Source organism: Ornithodoros turicata, unplaced genomic scaffold (assembly GCF_037126465.1).
Source record: "Ornithodoros turicata isolate Travis unplaced genomic scaffold, ASM3712646v1 ctg00001419.1, whole genome shotgun sequence".
NCBI lineage: Eukaryota > Metazoa > Arthropoda > Arachnida > Ixodida > Argasidae > Ornithodoros > Ornithodoros turicata.
The window spans coordinates 2,230-18,776 of NW_026999600.1; the positions used below are offsets into that span (position 1 = coordinate 2,230).

At 42.4% G+C, this 16,547-nt stretch overlaps 1 protein-coding gene across 1 annotated transcript; it reads left to right on the forward strand.

Moving 5' to 3' along the window:
• Positions 1-10,561: 10,561 nt before the first annotated feature.
• LOC135376988 (uncharacterized) lies at positions 10,562-15,233 on the forward strand. Its single transcript, XM_064609378.1, has 2 exons — positions 10,562-10,943; positions 11,312-15,233. Exon 2 carries the CDS (start codon positions 11,419-11,421, stop codon positions 14,416-14,418), a length of 3,000 nt encoding a protein of 999 aa, XP_064465448.1. The 5' UTR covers positions 10,562-10,943; positions 11,312-11,418; the 3' UTR covers positions 14,419-15,233.
• The last annotated feature ends 1,314 nt before the right edge of the window (positions 15,234-16,547 follow it).

Sequence of the window (16,547 nt, forward strand, 5' to 3'; positions counted from 1 at the left end):
CAACAAAGTGTCATCGGGGTGCCACCTTGGTGTCTATACGACATGCAGCTATTACGCTGTTCTCAAGGGGGGTGGGGATCTATTTATTTTCACAGGAAAAGTCAGCCGGAAAAGCCGTCTTGCTGTTCCTTATTAAATAACTCCTTAGGGTGTATTCCTGAGCCAGTTAAGAGTAAGGCGATGTGGGGCCAGAGGTCAAAAGTTTTCCGCCGTCACACACGCGATGTCACAGACTGCTGAAGAGACCGGTATCAGGAAGGTAGTGGAGAAGCACCGCGGTTACACCACTGCTCCGCGTGCCAATTAGTGTCGCGAGAGAGATGGAGTATCCGAGGCTGGTCAGGCGAGACTTGGGCTTGTCGCGAAAGGACTTGGAACGGCGGCATTCAAGAAGGTGACGAATATCTGCCTCAACGTTGCAGGTAGAACATAAGGGTGTGGCTTGCTGATCCATTTTGAACAGCAGTGAAGGACTGGGCTGACGTTGGGGCGGAGGCGATGTGCGACAGATTCTTCCCTCCTTGAGACACGACCGCAGATAGTGTACTCCATTGTTGCGTCAATGAACCTCACTAGTCTGTTCTTAAGGGGATCACGCTTTCTAATTGAAAAGCACTTTTCGTGACTGTCAACTTTTTACTGCACAAAATAATCGAAAACGCGAAATAAATGAGTAAACTGGCTGCAGAACGGCTAGCTCTGTGGTTTTTGATGGATAAGTTGTATTTAGGTTGCGTTCCCGTTTAGATTTGTTTTGAGATTTGTTTTGGTCGGTTGTTTATGTGTAATTTCTGTAGGCTTTCATGCATCTGCTTGTGACCGCCATTGAAAGCTCAGATTTTATTGATGCAGGCGTAACACATTCATTTTTACTGGTTATCACAGCTACCCGAGAAGAATAATTTTTCTTCAATATAGCCTAGAACGTCTTAAGTACATTCTGTTCATTTTTTTGGGGGGGAGTGGGAAACCGTATATCTATTATTCCATTTGGTATAAAGGTGACCATACATGTGAGAAGCACGCCGTATGCTTGGAAGGTTAAGGCTCACAGCCTTGGAAACTGCTTCGCCCTATTTTGCGGAATGAATAAGGAGTCAAAAAGACATGCACTTTTCAACGTTGACAAGCCTACAGTTTAGTGAAAGTTGCAGCCTCGAGCCTGAAGCATTTAGCAATATCAGACGTCAAGGGTTTACCTCAGCAGTACCGGCTCAAATTCGGCAATATGGGCCCCATATTTCCCAGTTTGAACCAATATGGGGAAAATCCTGGAAATATGTACCCCATATGCCCATGTCGTGTCCTGGGCTGCTAGCCCCTACGGAGTCTAGGGGAGGACCTCGTGGCGCCGCGCTTCAACGAAGTTGGCGCCACGCCTTCTCGTGGCACGTTTTCAGTATCTTCCTTTTTCCACGGGCGTTGCCCGACCGAATAAACTTCAGTTCCGATTCAGCTTTAGTGAGCACTCCTTTAGCTTAGCCACTACAAGGTAACTCCCTAGAAGGGATTAATTACAGACTGTAACGACTTTTTTTTAGACTTTTGAAAGTATTTCGACCACGTCTCATAGAATGATATTGAGTAATCTGAGTTGTGTCTTGATAAACGACCAATTGATAACTTGGCTAGACCATTGGATCCTTGTATCAATACGTCTCCATCGGTGACATTCAGTCCGAGACATTACCAGTACCATCAGGATTGCCACAAGGTTCCCTTTTGGGTCGACTGCTTTCTTGGGGTGGGTTCGTTTTTTTTAATCTTTCTCAACAATTTTCTAGGTAACCTCACATCTACATGCAACTTATACGCAAATCACTTAGGGCTATTCACGACCAGCCACGTCTCGATGGTTCCTTACACGTGTTTTCTAAGTGTGCGGATACCTGGGAGGTGGAGCTGAATGTTTCCTGCTGCTGGGTACCAATGTCCTTTACTAATAAGAAAACCCCATTACGTCATGGATACTACATTCAAATATCGTGCTTAGAACGGTTCATGAAGTCACGTACTTCGCTGTTACACTGACTTCGCAACTGCGATGGACCAAACATATAGCATTAATGACACAAAGCCAATCGGAAACTGTACTTAAGGTGCACCTTGCGACAGTTCACACAAGGAACTTAATTATCTGCTTATGTGTCCCATGTGCCCTATTTTAAAATACGCCGACGTAATATGGGAGGTTTAGATACTTACACTGTGCCTTGCGCATATTCACTTCAAATCGCTCAAAGAAGGGCAATTCGATTAATCACTACAGCAAACACATATGGAACATGTCTCTCCTCTTTTGGCTGAACTCGATCTTCCATGCTTGCAACCCAGAGCAAAATACACAATCTGAAGCATTCAGTTGGTAAGTAATTCTCTCAAGCGTGTCGAGTAGTCAGAAAAACTAGCGTATCTCGCAGTGCCTATCTAGCAAAACAATTGCTAGATACGCTAGCTAGCGTATTTAGCATCAACAAACAAGACCGCCCCCGTCCCCGCCCCATCCCGCTCTTGCGAATGTTAATTAGGGCTAAACCACGTGAGCGCCAGCCCACAGATACCGACCTCACTGTATCATCTGAGGAATTAACCACGTGGGCACCAGCCCACTTTCACGACTCTATCTGGTAAGCCATCCCTGCCACATGCCTTTCTTAATATTATAATTAGGTGCACGCCCTACTGTGTTGGAGTAAACCACGTCAGAGTGATACCGACCTCACTGTGTCATCTGAGGAATTAACCACGTGGGCACCAGCCCCCATATCGTAAGCCAGCCTCCAGCAAGTCCCTCGCAGGCGCAACACGCGCTTCTTATTATAATTAGGTTGCATGCACACCTACTATGTAAATAACTAAGACTGGGCACGCGCCTCAGTCTTATAAAAACGGTGCATGCAAACGGAGATTAGTCAGAACAATAAAAAATGGCATAGTTTGCATGCACACCTACTATGTAAATAACTAAGACTGGGCACGCGCCTCAGTCTTATAAAAACGGTGCATGCAAACGGAGATTAGTCAGAACAATAAAAAATGGCAGACCAGTTCTACATCAATTTACTCTCAAACGCGGTTGAACCAGCCCACGAAGCTGTCGTTATACTTCTTAATAAGTTTACCTCCACCCTCTCGCAGATTTTAAACCTGACCAGTTGTGGCTGACCACGTGGGGGCACCAACCCCTTTGCTTGCCTGTAGGATGCACTCACTGAATGTCATCTTAATTGTGTAGTTCCATCAGAATGATATACCTCTTGTTTTAAACAAACTACGTTAACAATGAATAATTAGCTTAGTTATGAAATCAGAAATGTGCCATAACCGTTCATCCATCTAAGGATCTTAGTAAAAATAATAATAATAATAAGATTACGAAGATTAATTTTTTATGGATAGTTGCACAATTCTTACTCGATCCTGCAAAAGCGTATACGAAGAGGGGAGTCAAGTCCTGTAGATCTCATAAACAAAATACAGAGGAAGCGTGGACCTCCACGTGAAAGCTTGTACAAATTAAACTTAAACAAAAATCTTCAGTGTCGGCTTCTGTGTTTTGTTTATTGGATCCCTGCAAGGATAAAACGATAGCTCGATTCATACATGGCACAACATTGTTCAAATATTTTTTTTTTCTTATTACGTTTAAAGTCGACAAGTAGGACACCTCGCTATCGTCTGCCTAATGGAAATGGTTGATCAGCCAATCGACTCCTTCCGAAGTGCGAAGAGACAGTATATACTTAAACTTCAGAGCGCTAAGAGCGTAACCGAAAAAAAAAAAAAAGAAGGCCTACAGCTCTGATCTTCGACAACCGATCGAAAAAAGAAAAAAAATGCACCGGCCGCCGCCACAACATCGTTGCGAATTGCAAGGATATGGCGTAGCTAGTATTGAGATGTGATTATGGACAGGGTGCTAAGGGCGTGTAACCGACAAAAGGCTTACCGCTTCGAAATTCGACATCCGACGCATCATGGGGGAACATCATGATATTCATTGTAGAGATTTCATTAAACATGCTTGGACTTGTAGTCGACCAGGCTACCTCTCCCATTAATCCGTTTTGTGTACGACACGGATTAACTCTCGAGAAATGATAAGATCACTTTTTCCGTATTCCATTAAGATGTTGTTGCGTTAGCGACGCTTTGCATATTAGACGACGGGATGGCTGAAGGTCACGCTGTTTCCACTCAGACTGTGATATCTCTTCTGCTGATTTGCATGAGCACGCGAGCAAGTCGAATAAACGCTCGAAGATACACGATGTTATTGCAATAGCAAGCATTTGCATATAAGACAACTCGTTGGATAAAGGTCGTACCTTTTTACTCTAGCCGGTGTCGCCTTTGCAACTCGAAGACAGGAAAAATAATTACTATGCGATACATGTTGCGCCGCAGGAAAAAGAAGAAGAAAAAAAGACGCAGTATACTAATGACAGCCACCTCCATGCTGACTGCTTTGATTTCTGAACAGAGCGAGCCAGCCCGGGTAAAGCCGTAATTACCTCTCAAGGATAAACGATAATATCACTTTCCTCATCACGTCTTTGGGGCGAGACGGTCGACGCTGCACTCTCATAGGCAAACGAAGCGACTTCTATATAAGACGGTTCGTCCGCAACGCTTTCCGGACTGAGCTGGAATGTCAAGTGAATGCCACTTGATTGTTTTCAGGTGGATTCACTTGACATTCCAGCTCAGGTTTTTCCGTGCGGGTGTTTGACTGGAAAAGCAGACTAAGGTGAGTACATGCTTTTTTCTCTTCTCTTGTTATAAGTTCTTCCCCTGTGAGCGTGCAAGGTCACAGCCATTTATGGAATGCATGTAGGTGAAAGAAAAAAAGAAAGAGGTTCATTCCTTCCCGCTGCCGACATGCAATCTTTGTGATTTTAAAGTGCACCTTCTTAGATCATCGCAGTAGATGAAATGAAAAATAAACGATTGCAAACAGTACAACATTATTTTTTTATTTAGGACATTGCATTGCGTTGTATGTTTTGGAGGACATTGCTAATTTACAAGTCGGCTTCACCTAACTTCTACGTGCGTTGCGGGAAGTCAACGTTAGGAAATGCTCAGTCTTGCTGGATTGCTTGTTTCTTTGCATTTCAATTCAGCGGAACGGTGTTTTTTTAATTGTTTGACTTTGGTTCTTCATAAAACATATTTTCCAGTTCATCGTCTTTGTTGTAACTACTCCGACGAGGTTGAAGGGTCATCTCACATTTTGGGCTTGTAAGATCGACTTCTTCTAAGCATTTTTTTAGCTTCTCTTTTTCATTTCATGTTCGGGTAACAACAGAACACTTCACCTGCACGTCAATGGCAAACAGGTCAGAAAGAAAGGAATGTGTCTACCTTCATTTGTGAGATGTAGCTAGTCTTCACCCAACTCCTACGTGCATTGGGGGAAAGCCTACTTTAGGAAATGTTCAGTCTTGTTACTGCATGTTTCTTTGCATTTAAACTTAGCGAAACGGTGTTTTTTTTTATCGTTTGATTTTGCTTTGACATAAAACATATTTTCCAGTTCATCTTCCTTCTTTTGCTGTAACTACTCCGAAGAGGTTGAAGGGAAGAGTTTGAGATCTTCCTTGACAACAAGGCAAAAATGTGTGCTATACAATGGAGAAGAGGTGGAAAACTTTTTTTTTTCAAGTTAATCCACTCGGGATTCCAGATGAAGATTTTTTTTCTCCGTGAGAGTGTTTGACTGGAAAGACAGACTGTGGTAAGTACATGGATTTGCCCTCCTCTTTTGCAATACATATACTATATATAATGCTTTTCTATGAACATGCAAGTCATTTATGGAAATGCAAATATGAGGAACGACAAGGTTTCATGCCTCTCGCTTTCAGTGGCGACATGCAGGTCTTTGTGATTTAAGGAATGCTTTCCTAGCCCATCACAGGAAGTGAAAACGTTTGCAAACAGTTATTTTTTTTTTATTTAGATACAAGGACAGTGAGATCACAGCCCTTTTAGATAGTGAGATTCCATAGCCAGAGTGATGTCGACCAATTGTTCTGCCAAGAGAGTAAATGTTGCCTGGGCAGCGGCGAAGTTTTAACTCACGTTCTAAGCACAAACAGCATACATCTGAGCATTCGTTATCGTAATAGGTCCTTGTAAGATTGGCTGTCTCTAAGCATTTTTGCAGCTGGCGTGTTTCGTTTCGTGTTAGGGTAACACCAGAACGCTTCGGTTTACCGTTTTCACTCCAAATGCGTACCACAAGCAAGTCAGAAGGGCACGAATGTACATAAACATATTTTTCCAGTTCAGCTTCTTTGCTGCAATTGCCCTGATGAAGCTGAAGGGAAGAGGATGGAAGCTTCGTTAGCTCGATGATCACCACAACAAGCAAAAACGTGTGCCACACAACGGAGAAGAGAACACACAAACATCTATCCATGTCTGTTCACTCACAATGAAATGAGAGGGCTTAGTACAAATGTACATTTTTATTTCCCTGATACATGAGCGGTGATTATTTTTTTTTATGCTCCATTGTGCACCAGTCGATGTTTGAAGAGGTCAAGTGTTAGCTTGCTGATGTAGCCTGTTAAGTAGTGCCAACCTTCAGACTCGGCTTGTTCCATGAAACATAGACTCTCGGCAGCAAGATGCATAGCGTCAACCTCGTCAGCATATGTCAAAATTTCGTCCACGTGACGTGACCATTCAGCAAGTAAGGCAAAAGGTGATTCCGAGGCAAACGTACAGGCGGTGTGAACTCTGGCATACATTGTTTTTGCAGTTTTCCAAGTAACCCTGTCAGGAGGTTGATCTGGCAGCGCTTGAAACAACACCATATCCGTCACAATTTTAAAAGCTTCCACGAGCGAAGTTTTGCCTACTTGTGTTAACCCACATTCCAATATCTCTTTGTAGGAGACGTGTTTGAGACGACACACAGGCTGCATCCGAAATTCGTGTGTGTAACCTCTTCTCCATCTGCCACACACATCTCTACCTAGCACAGGCTGCTCTTCATCTGCGTCTGATGATGACAACCATGCGCCATCAAGCCGAGGATCAACCTCAGGCCATGTTGTGTCATCGGCGGCTGACTTGTCTTGACTGGTCATTACAAACCAAGGTAATTTTCTGCGATCCACTTCTTGTCCAGACTGCCAGTGAACTGAACCAAGTACTGAAGCTTCCCATTTCTAACTCGTCGTTTTATGATCTTCTCTACTTTTGGAACCTCTCTCACTCGTACAATTTCACTCTCATAAAACCCACCAATGATGTCTTCATTTTTAAGATCACGTAATAGGTACGTGTTAGGATACCCTAACTTGATCGCTCTCACCACGAAGAGTTCTGACGTAAATGACCCTAAATAACGTTTTATTAGCTGATGTCTGTATTTTGCTATTCTCACTACGTCTCCAACGCTGTAGCGCGGCTTTTTTGGTGGTCCAACCGGGCTGGGGTACAGTCTCTCTCGGAAAATGTGCTCGTTTTCTTTCTTTACGTCCACTGGTCTGGCAGAAAGCGATCTGTGTACGCGATTGTTGTAAGCTTTCACTACTTGAGGTAAAATGTTCACATATCGCTTGTGACCCTGGAATGTGAAGATACGGTACAGTGTGGTCACAATTGTTCGCTGACATCGCTCGGCGATACTGGCCTTCATAGGAGAATTTGTATGGATGAGCCGGATCCCCCTTGCTTTCAGAAACTGTTGTACCACCTTGTTTGTAAATTCTGTTCCACGATCTGTGTGCAAAAGCTTGGGTGTCCCAATTCTTTTAAAGGCAAGTTTAAAAGCTCGAATAACCTCGGGAGATCGTTTATTACGAATAGGTACAATGGCAAGAAGCCGAGAGAAAGCATCTATACAAAAGAGCAAATAGCGAAAACCATCGTTCTGGTTCTTTAGACTTTGCAAATCCTTTAGGTCAGCCTGGAATAGTTCACGAAGTCCAAGTGCAATGGTTTTTCGAAACTTCGTGGGTCGCTTGTATTCCTTATGCAAACTGTACACATCACTTGTCTCCAGAAATTTAGTGACTTTGTCCTTCTTTTCGCCTATGGCTCGAGCAAGTCTCTGCACTCCACCAAAGCTGCCGACATGTTGCGGGTCATAGTAGGCTGCCATTAGTACTTCTTCCTACTGCAAACTCTAAGAGCATCGAGTGATAGATAAGCGTTGATTGTAGCTGAAACGTCTCCTCTCATCCAGGGAGGTTGCCTGTTGTGAAGTTCGTACTTCAAAAGCTCAACAATAGATGAGTGTGGCACCACCTTTCCGTGACAGATAACTCTTCCGTACTCGTCGTAAGCCAGAACCGTTGTCATCAGCTGAAGCATAGCTAATACCTTTTTATGATGTCTTGGAGGGAAGTGTGACAGTATTTTTTCTTCTTCGAAGTAGCCTCTCTCCTCGGAGTTCAGTACGGTGTCCATGTGAGCTGTCGTGCGCGCTTCGCGGCTCGTGTGAGCGGTGGTGACGCACGTCGAGGTGTGGAAGCTTCACTTACGGAATGAGGTGAAGGAGTGGCCAGAGTTTTCTCTGCTGTATGTTTTTGAAGACGAGATGGGTGCACAATAAGTGCTGGTAAGTTTAGCTTGACCAATAGCGGCAAAATCCGATCAAAATAGGGTGGTCTTTGAACATTTCTTGCTTTCGTCACGAGATAGTATACGAGGTCAATTATATTAGTATTGTCTACTCGCTCACCGTCGACAATTATCTGAAATGTTTTCCTATCCCATGAGATCGTTGGTTCCAGAAGACGTAATAGGTTTTCTGATCTGATTTTATAGCCACTGCTCATGAAATCAACGACAGTATTACTTTTTTCCTCGGTCTGTGTTTCCTCTTCTCTCGCTGTTGTTGAACCCAGTGTAGGTGTGCTCTCACTCACAGTGGGATGTAGCAAGGAGTGAAGATATTGGATTATCTCTTTTGCTTTGATATCGTCTGGTTCATCTTTCTTCAATATCTGTGGGATGGGGGTTTCCCGGTAAGGCACAAGCTCGTATTTCTGCATCGACTACACTCCGATTGCTTTTGCTATCGCCCTTCCACCTAAAGTCGAGAGGAGACCCAGCAAAGGTGGCAAAAGGAACTGTAGAAAACCACCAGATTGTTGCAATACCTTTCGAACTTTCTTCACTCCTGTAGTGTCTCGTTTTGCCAAAAAGCGGATAGGTGTTGCATAAGGTTGCAACTGATTTCTCACTCTTGGAGCTACCTTAATGTTTCCTTTACAAAGATTCATACAAATCTCTCGAATAGCAGTTAGTTGCTCTCTCGTAGCATGTTCCAGGAGAAAATAACGTTGCTCCGGCAACTTTGCATCAGCAAGCAACTGAAGGAAATGAATATTCTTCTTGACACGTTTCATGTTTTATATACTATTTGTCGCTGGTCGTCTGGAAATATATTAGTCCACACCCTAAATTGGTCTGAACAGTTTTGGGATAGGTCAATTACAAGGTATGAATATGGTTTCTTGCAAGCATCTTTATATATACTTGGCAGTAGTTCACTTTTCTTTCGACCAAACAGTTGTCGTGAAAGTATTTGCATTTGGTCCGCAGTGCGGGCGGAACGACATAAAATTAAGGCACTGCTGTTAAACTGAATGCATCTATACAGAGGATCATTAATAAATAAATATTGTGTTATGAAAATAGCTGAACAGTTGAGGTGGTGACAGCCAGCTACATAAAAATTGCAGATTTCTTTGAGCCTTTGTTTGTCGGCTAAGCAATCATCAAATATAATTAAAGAATTTCTTACAGTATCAAGATTAGTAGGAATATCCTGACTGAAGGTTACCTCTGGAAAATTATCAAAGATTGGTTGTTTGTACAAGTATATGTACAATATATGATCAAATGGTTTGTCGAAGACAGCAGCTCTATGTTTAATTAGACGTGTAACAAGTGTCGTCTTTCCACTCTGGCTTTGACCTGATATGGTCATTGAGACCGGAGTGGTAAACTATAAGGTCCAACCTCAGCCATCTTTTGCAAACGAATGAAGCATGCTATGAAATCACAACATTACATAAAGGAAGGTTACAGCAAAGACGAGCCTGTACATCACTCTCAGATTGGCTAAACTGAAATACAGACCTTCAAGGTTGTAGACATTCAAGGTTGCGCACAGCCGTGTTAGTTATCAGACCAGGAGCATTCCATAATGGAAGGTTACAACAAAAAGCAAAGACAAGTCTGTGCTCTAAGCTTGCCCAAAGTCGAAGTACACACGTTCAAGGTTGTAGACATTCAAGGTTGTGCACGCAGGTATGTTAGTTACCAGACCAATGAAGTTAGATAGGACACGCTGAAACATGTCTTCACGTATAACGTTGCAAGGATGTAGACGTTCAAGGCTGTGCACACATGTTAGAGAGCTGCATGCAATCGCTATATAAGAGCGGACATAGAGAGTGGTTCTTCATTCAGAACGTCAGACTGAGGAGGTGTGTTACATATTCCTGTGGAAGATGTAAGAGTTTACAAATCTATTCTTCTCTTTCAGTTCATTCTATACAGCAAGAGGAGAAAGCAAATTGTCACATAACAGCGAAGCCTCCATAACACAAGTAAGCTATGTCATCCGTCATGGAAAAGTTGGATAAACTGAAAAAATGTGGTGACGGTGAAATTCAGAAAATGAGCAACATACCCAAAAACGAAAAGTTCGAAGTGCTGGACATTCAGAAAATTGACACTATGTATGGCGAGGCCGTATACGTGGAGCTCCGCATGGAAAACGACAAGCCAGTGAAAGTGTATCTACCTGGACGCTTCAAAAAATTGTCGGAGGAAGAGCTAGAGGAAATGCGACTGCTTCCAAATCTCAAAATGGAGAAGAAAGAACGGTTTACCAAAGATGGTAAAAAAGTCATTTCGCCAGATATTATCTTCACCAATTCGAAGAGAAAGTGATGAGATATGGTGACGTGTCACTTATGCTCCCAGCACGAACGGCAGTATTATGCAACAGCATTAGGTCTTCAGATTCACTTGGCAAATGTTCACAATCTTCAAGCCCCCTGCATTCCTTTTTGTGAGACTTTGTGCACACTGCGAAACTATACTAATCGGTTCGAGCTACATTTACACGACAGGGACGTTAGCGGACATGATGTTACAACCTTTTTTCACGAGTACAGACAGTACATTGCTGATGTCTTACGACACTTTGGTTTCCCACTGCGCTATTTTGTATTGCTTAAAGTGGAACTTGGTCGTCACACGCCAGACGATGAGTTACAGCTCGAAATTAGTTTCGTGCCTTCCAAAGTAGTGACAGTATGGTCAGAGGCAGATGTAGAACCTTCTATCACTCAAGTGACTGCTGAAATAGCACAAAATTTGGAAAACCTCGAAGTAGAAGGTTCAGGTTTTTTTCTCTTTCGCATTCATGCCTGTATCATGAACATTGGACGTTTGATGCCTCAACTGATTGGATGTGCCCAGTTTGAGTTACCGCAAGAATTGAAGCATAAGTTTCGTTCTCTGTTGTGTGTGGACTTTGGTTTGCATGAAGATGAGCAGAACATGTGTTTTGCCTTCTCTGTAATAGCTGCACTGCATCCTGCTACTGGTTATCGCAGGCGTAGGGCATCTTCGTACAGACCATATATTTCTGAGTATGTTTTTCCGAAAACATTCCCGGTAGCTTTCCCAAAAGAGGTTGAAGCATTCGAAAAAAATAATGGTATCAGTATCAATGTGTACGCCTACGAAAGGGAAGACAAATCTCTGTACCCCATCAAGGTTGTCGATGACGAGCGTGAGAAACATGTGGATCTGTTGCTAATCGACTCTCATTTTCTGCTTATCACAAATTTTAATGGATTATTTCAACCTAGCGGACGGTTTCATTGCAAGAGGTGTATGATGGGCTTCTCATCAGACAGAATCCTCAGTGATCATTTAAAGATGTGTTTGCATCAGAAGGTTGCTAAGACAATTTACCCTAAGAAGGGAGAGACGGTAGCATTTGCCGGGGAACATCTCATGTCGGAAGTCCCTTTCTACTGTGTATATGATTTTGAAAGTGTTTTGTCACCTTGTTTGGAGGAAACAAACGTGTATGAGGATCACTGTCCTTCCTCATTTTGCCTTTTGGTTATACGTGCATCCGACTCACACGTGTTGCAAAAGCATCTTTTCCGTGGTCCTAATTGTGTCACAGTATTTATGGAGCTGCTGCGGAAATTGCATGACGAAATTTTAGGATGGATACATGCTTTTGCACCTCTAGAAATGACTGAAGAGAATGAGCGTCAACATACAGCAGCCACTCATTGTAATATCTGCAAAGAATCCTTTGCTAAAAGACAAAAAGTTCGAGACCATGACCATGTAAGCGGAGAATTTCGACAAACACTATGTCAGACGTGTAACCTGAAACTGAGAGTGCCACCCAAGATTCCAATCATTGCACATAATGCTAACTATGACATGAGTTTTCTCCTGTCTCATTTACATCTGCTTAAGAAGTCAGACATCAACGTGATTGCCACCAGCTGTCAAAAATTTAAAGCAATTGACATCGGCTCTTATCGATTCTTGGACAGTTTGAGTTTTCTGAACGCAAGCCTTGAAACACTGGTGAAAAATCTACGTGATAAAGGTGAATCCAACTTTCAATGCCTTCGCCAGTTTTTTCCAAATGAGGAACACTTTCAGCTGGTTGTTCGTAAGGGGGTCTTCTGTTATAACTTTGTCACCAGTTTTGAAGCCTATGATGAGCCTTCGCTACCACCTCGAGATAAGTTCTTTAACATTTTGAATGGAACCGAAGTAAGTGAACAAGACTACAACCACGCGCAGAATGTGTATGAAAAATTTCGGCTCAAGAGTCTTGGAGAGTATTCGGACTTATACCTTCTGACAGACACACTGCTTTTAGCAGATGTGTTTCAGAACTTTCGAAAGTGGACACTCGATGTGCACAAGATTGAACCGTTTCATTTTGTATCCCTTCCAGGATTAAGCATGTCTTGTGCACTAAAAATGAGTCAGGTAGAACTAGAACTAATTAACGACCCCAACGCGTACCTGCTCATCGAGAATGGCTTACGAGGAGGTGTCACACAGTGCTCCCTGAGAAAAGCAACTGCGAATGTGCCAGGAACAGAACAGTTTGATCCCGAAAAAGAAAAAAAAATAATTAACTACATTGATGTAAATGGCCTGTATGGAGCAGTCATGAGAGAACCATTGCCTTACGGAGGATTTGAGTGGCTCACTGAGGAGGAAATTGTTAACTTGGATATAGCTCAGATACGAGATGATAGCCCTGTGGGTTACTTTCTTGAGGTAGACCTAGTGTATGACCGAGCAACTCATGAACACCACAGAGATCTTCCCGTTGCCCCTGAAAAAATGTCCGTTCGTTATGAGCTATTGTCAGACTATCAGAAGGCGCTCATGAAGAAGTTCAATCTTCCACAGAAAGCTACCGAAGCAAAACTGTTGCTAACATTATTTGATAAAGAGAGGTACTTTCTCCACTATCGCAATTTGCAACTGTATCTGCAATTGGGGTTGCGTCTCACTAAAGTTCACAGGGTTCTCAAGTTCAATCAAAAGCCCTTTCTGCGATCCTATGTCGACTTCAATCACGAACTTCGGAAGCGAGCTACAAACGCATTTGAGAAACAGCAATCAAAGCTAATGATTAATAGTGTATATGGCAGGACATGTATGCAAGTCAGGAAATTCGTAAATTGTCGCCTCACAGTAACAGATGAGCAAGTGTTGAAGCTTCTACGTAAACCAAACTTGAAACAGTTCCGCCCTCTGAGCTCTCACGTCATCTTGTTCCAATTTAGTCAGTCTGTTCTTCGCATGAAGCAACCGCTGTACCTGGGCTTCACAATATTGGAATTGTCTAAGCTGAAGATGTTTGATTTTTATCATAACCATCTTCTCCGTGTAGCCCCTGATACACGACTGCTATACATGGACACTGATTCTTACATTGTGATGCTGAGTGACGATAAAGTACTCCACGAACTAGCTGACGAGCATCTAGACAACTCTGGATATGACCCTGATCACCCACTCTATTCGACAAAAAACAGGATGGTACTAGGAAAGTTTAAAAATGAGCTTCCTCGTGATCACATTCTTGGCTTCTGTTGTCTGAAGCCAAAGCTGTACGCCCTCGATCTGTGCAGCAAAAAGCAGTACAATCGCGCTAAGGGTGTTAAACAATGTGAAGCACAAAAACTCCACTTCTCTATGTATACGAATGCTCTCGAGCAGGGCACAATGCATAAAGTTAAACAGAACCTCATTGTGCACAAGGACAATGTCAACAAAAGTGTGTCAGTGACAAAAATAGCCCTCAATCCACTGGATACGAAACGCTTCATTTGTGATGATGGAATTGACACGCTACCTTTTGGCTATGGTTGAATTTTTTTAATGTGTACGGATTGGTCTCTCTAATGAAGCGATGGTGTTGGGGTGTGCACCGTCACGAGGTTTCATTACAGAGTTGGCATACGGGAGTAGGAGGGAACTCATCTGTTATCACCCCCGCAACAGATGTTGCCCTTCTATTCCTGGTCCCACAGAAAAAAATTGTAATAAAGATGTTACATCCATATAGCTATGGTTTGTCATATATTAGAACAATGTCATGTTAGAACCATGAACTAAAGCTATTGCATTATTCCACATCTATGGTTGTCAGTGTGGGATTACTTACAACTGTGAGTTAGGAGCTAGAGGATATTTGTTAGCCACGAGTGATGACTAAGCTGAGACCTGGTTTGATGAATTTCATGTCTTCCTGAAGTAATGTGTAGCTCTTGATGTGAGTGAAAGAGAGACAGTTTGCTTTCCCATATTGCTGCATGCATTTGCGATGGAAATAACAACTGACTTTGTCTGCAAGTCACTGTTTGTAAATGGACCGTCTCAGACGAATTTGATTATATGTGTGTGAAATAACCTGTTTTCTAAGAATTTGATTATAAGAGTATGTGATAACCAGTTTCTAATAGCATGTATGTAATCTATAACAACGTCTTTGTTTGCAAGTCAGTGTTTGCAAATAGCCTGTCTCAGATGAGAGTCACTGTTTGTAAATGATCCGTGTCAGAAAATTTTTGATTATACAGTCAAACTTCTTTACAACGAAACTCAGGGGACAGCAAAAAAATTCGCAGTAAAGGTATTTTCGTTAAAAAGGATGTCCATTATTGGACCTATAGGGCTCCAGCAGGACCGCAAAAAAATTGCTGTAGTGGTATTTTTTAAAAAGGTGTTCGCTATAAAGGAGTTTGACTGTATGTGTATGAAATAACCAGTTTCTAATAGCATGTATGTAATCATCAACAATGTCTTTGTTTGCAAGTCACTGTTTGTAAATAGCCTATCTCAGATGAGATTTTTTTTATTACCAATGATTCATTATATAGTGTGCAAATTAAGTTGACAAATAAAGCTCTTTTCAGGCAAACTGAAATTTTATTGAATGCTCATAGTACACTACAGCATGACATATCCTCTGTTTTTCTTGGGAAATTTTTTCGAACAAGTGTTTCTATCAATCTGTCATTGTGTCTGAAGTTGGTTGGTGAAAACTTCTGAGTGCACTCTTGAAGAGAGAAACCACAGGCTAGAAGACTACCTACATACAAGCAGTACAGTCCACATGTAGCAGATCCATATCCCTGAAGTCGTTTTGCATTGTAGTGAAAGGAAGATGTTGGGTGAATAAACTGGTAAATTTCTTTGCAAACTGGTCGTATGCCGTAGCTGTCGAAATAAGAAATGCTGTTGTTCTTAGAGATGTAACATAAGGTCCAGTGTTCTCCAGGAGAGGATCTAGGAGCTGTGTTTACAACATACAGCCCTGGTTCAGCTTTTTGACTTGCAATTTCATTGCATGCAAATGTTCCACGAAACAGTGGCCTTGTGCAGTGATTTCGAGCAAAGGCTGCATAAAATTCCCATTCCTCCATTTTTTTTCTATACGAATTTGACTCGTCTGTCTTTGTTGATTTCTAGCACACGAGGTGTTTCTGAAACAAAGAGAACTGTAACAGCCTCTGTAAGATTTCCACCAAATGTTAGGGTGAGACGAACATTGGCTTGTACCACTGGACTCAGCGACTGCACTTCCACATCTGGAGTGAGATGGTAGTAGAGCATAAACGTTTCTTTCTCATATGCAGCCGGAGCTAGAGGTATGTCTTTCCGCTTCAGCTTGTGAAGCAAATTCATATATCCTTTAGAGTAGATCGATCGTTGAAAGTCAAAGTCATCTGTGTACTGTTGTCCACCAACATCAAGCACAGCTCTCTTAAGCTTGAAATTTTCAAGTTTAAATGGATTCCTTTGTCTGTTACCCTGGTAGGCTTCACTTCTAACCATCAATACTGTCAGCTTTGAGGGAACTCGTTCACTGTAAAGGTCATCGAAAATCACTTGAGATTGATTTGGAGCAATTGTCCTGTACTTAATCTCTAATCCTCGAAGGAGGTATGATGCTGGAGTTGTCTGAAGTCTTCGTTCGATGCCGACGAGTACACTTG

What these genes read in the sequence shown, in the direction of transcription:
- LOC135376988 (XM_064609378.1), top strand. Translation starts at nt 11,419, where the DNA reads ATGAACATTGGACGTTTGATGCCTCAACTGATTGGATGTGCCCAGTTT.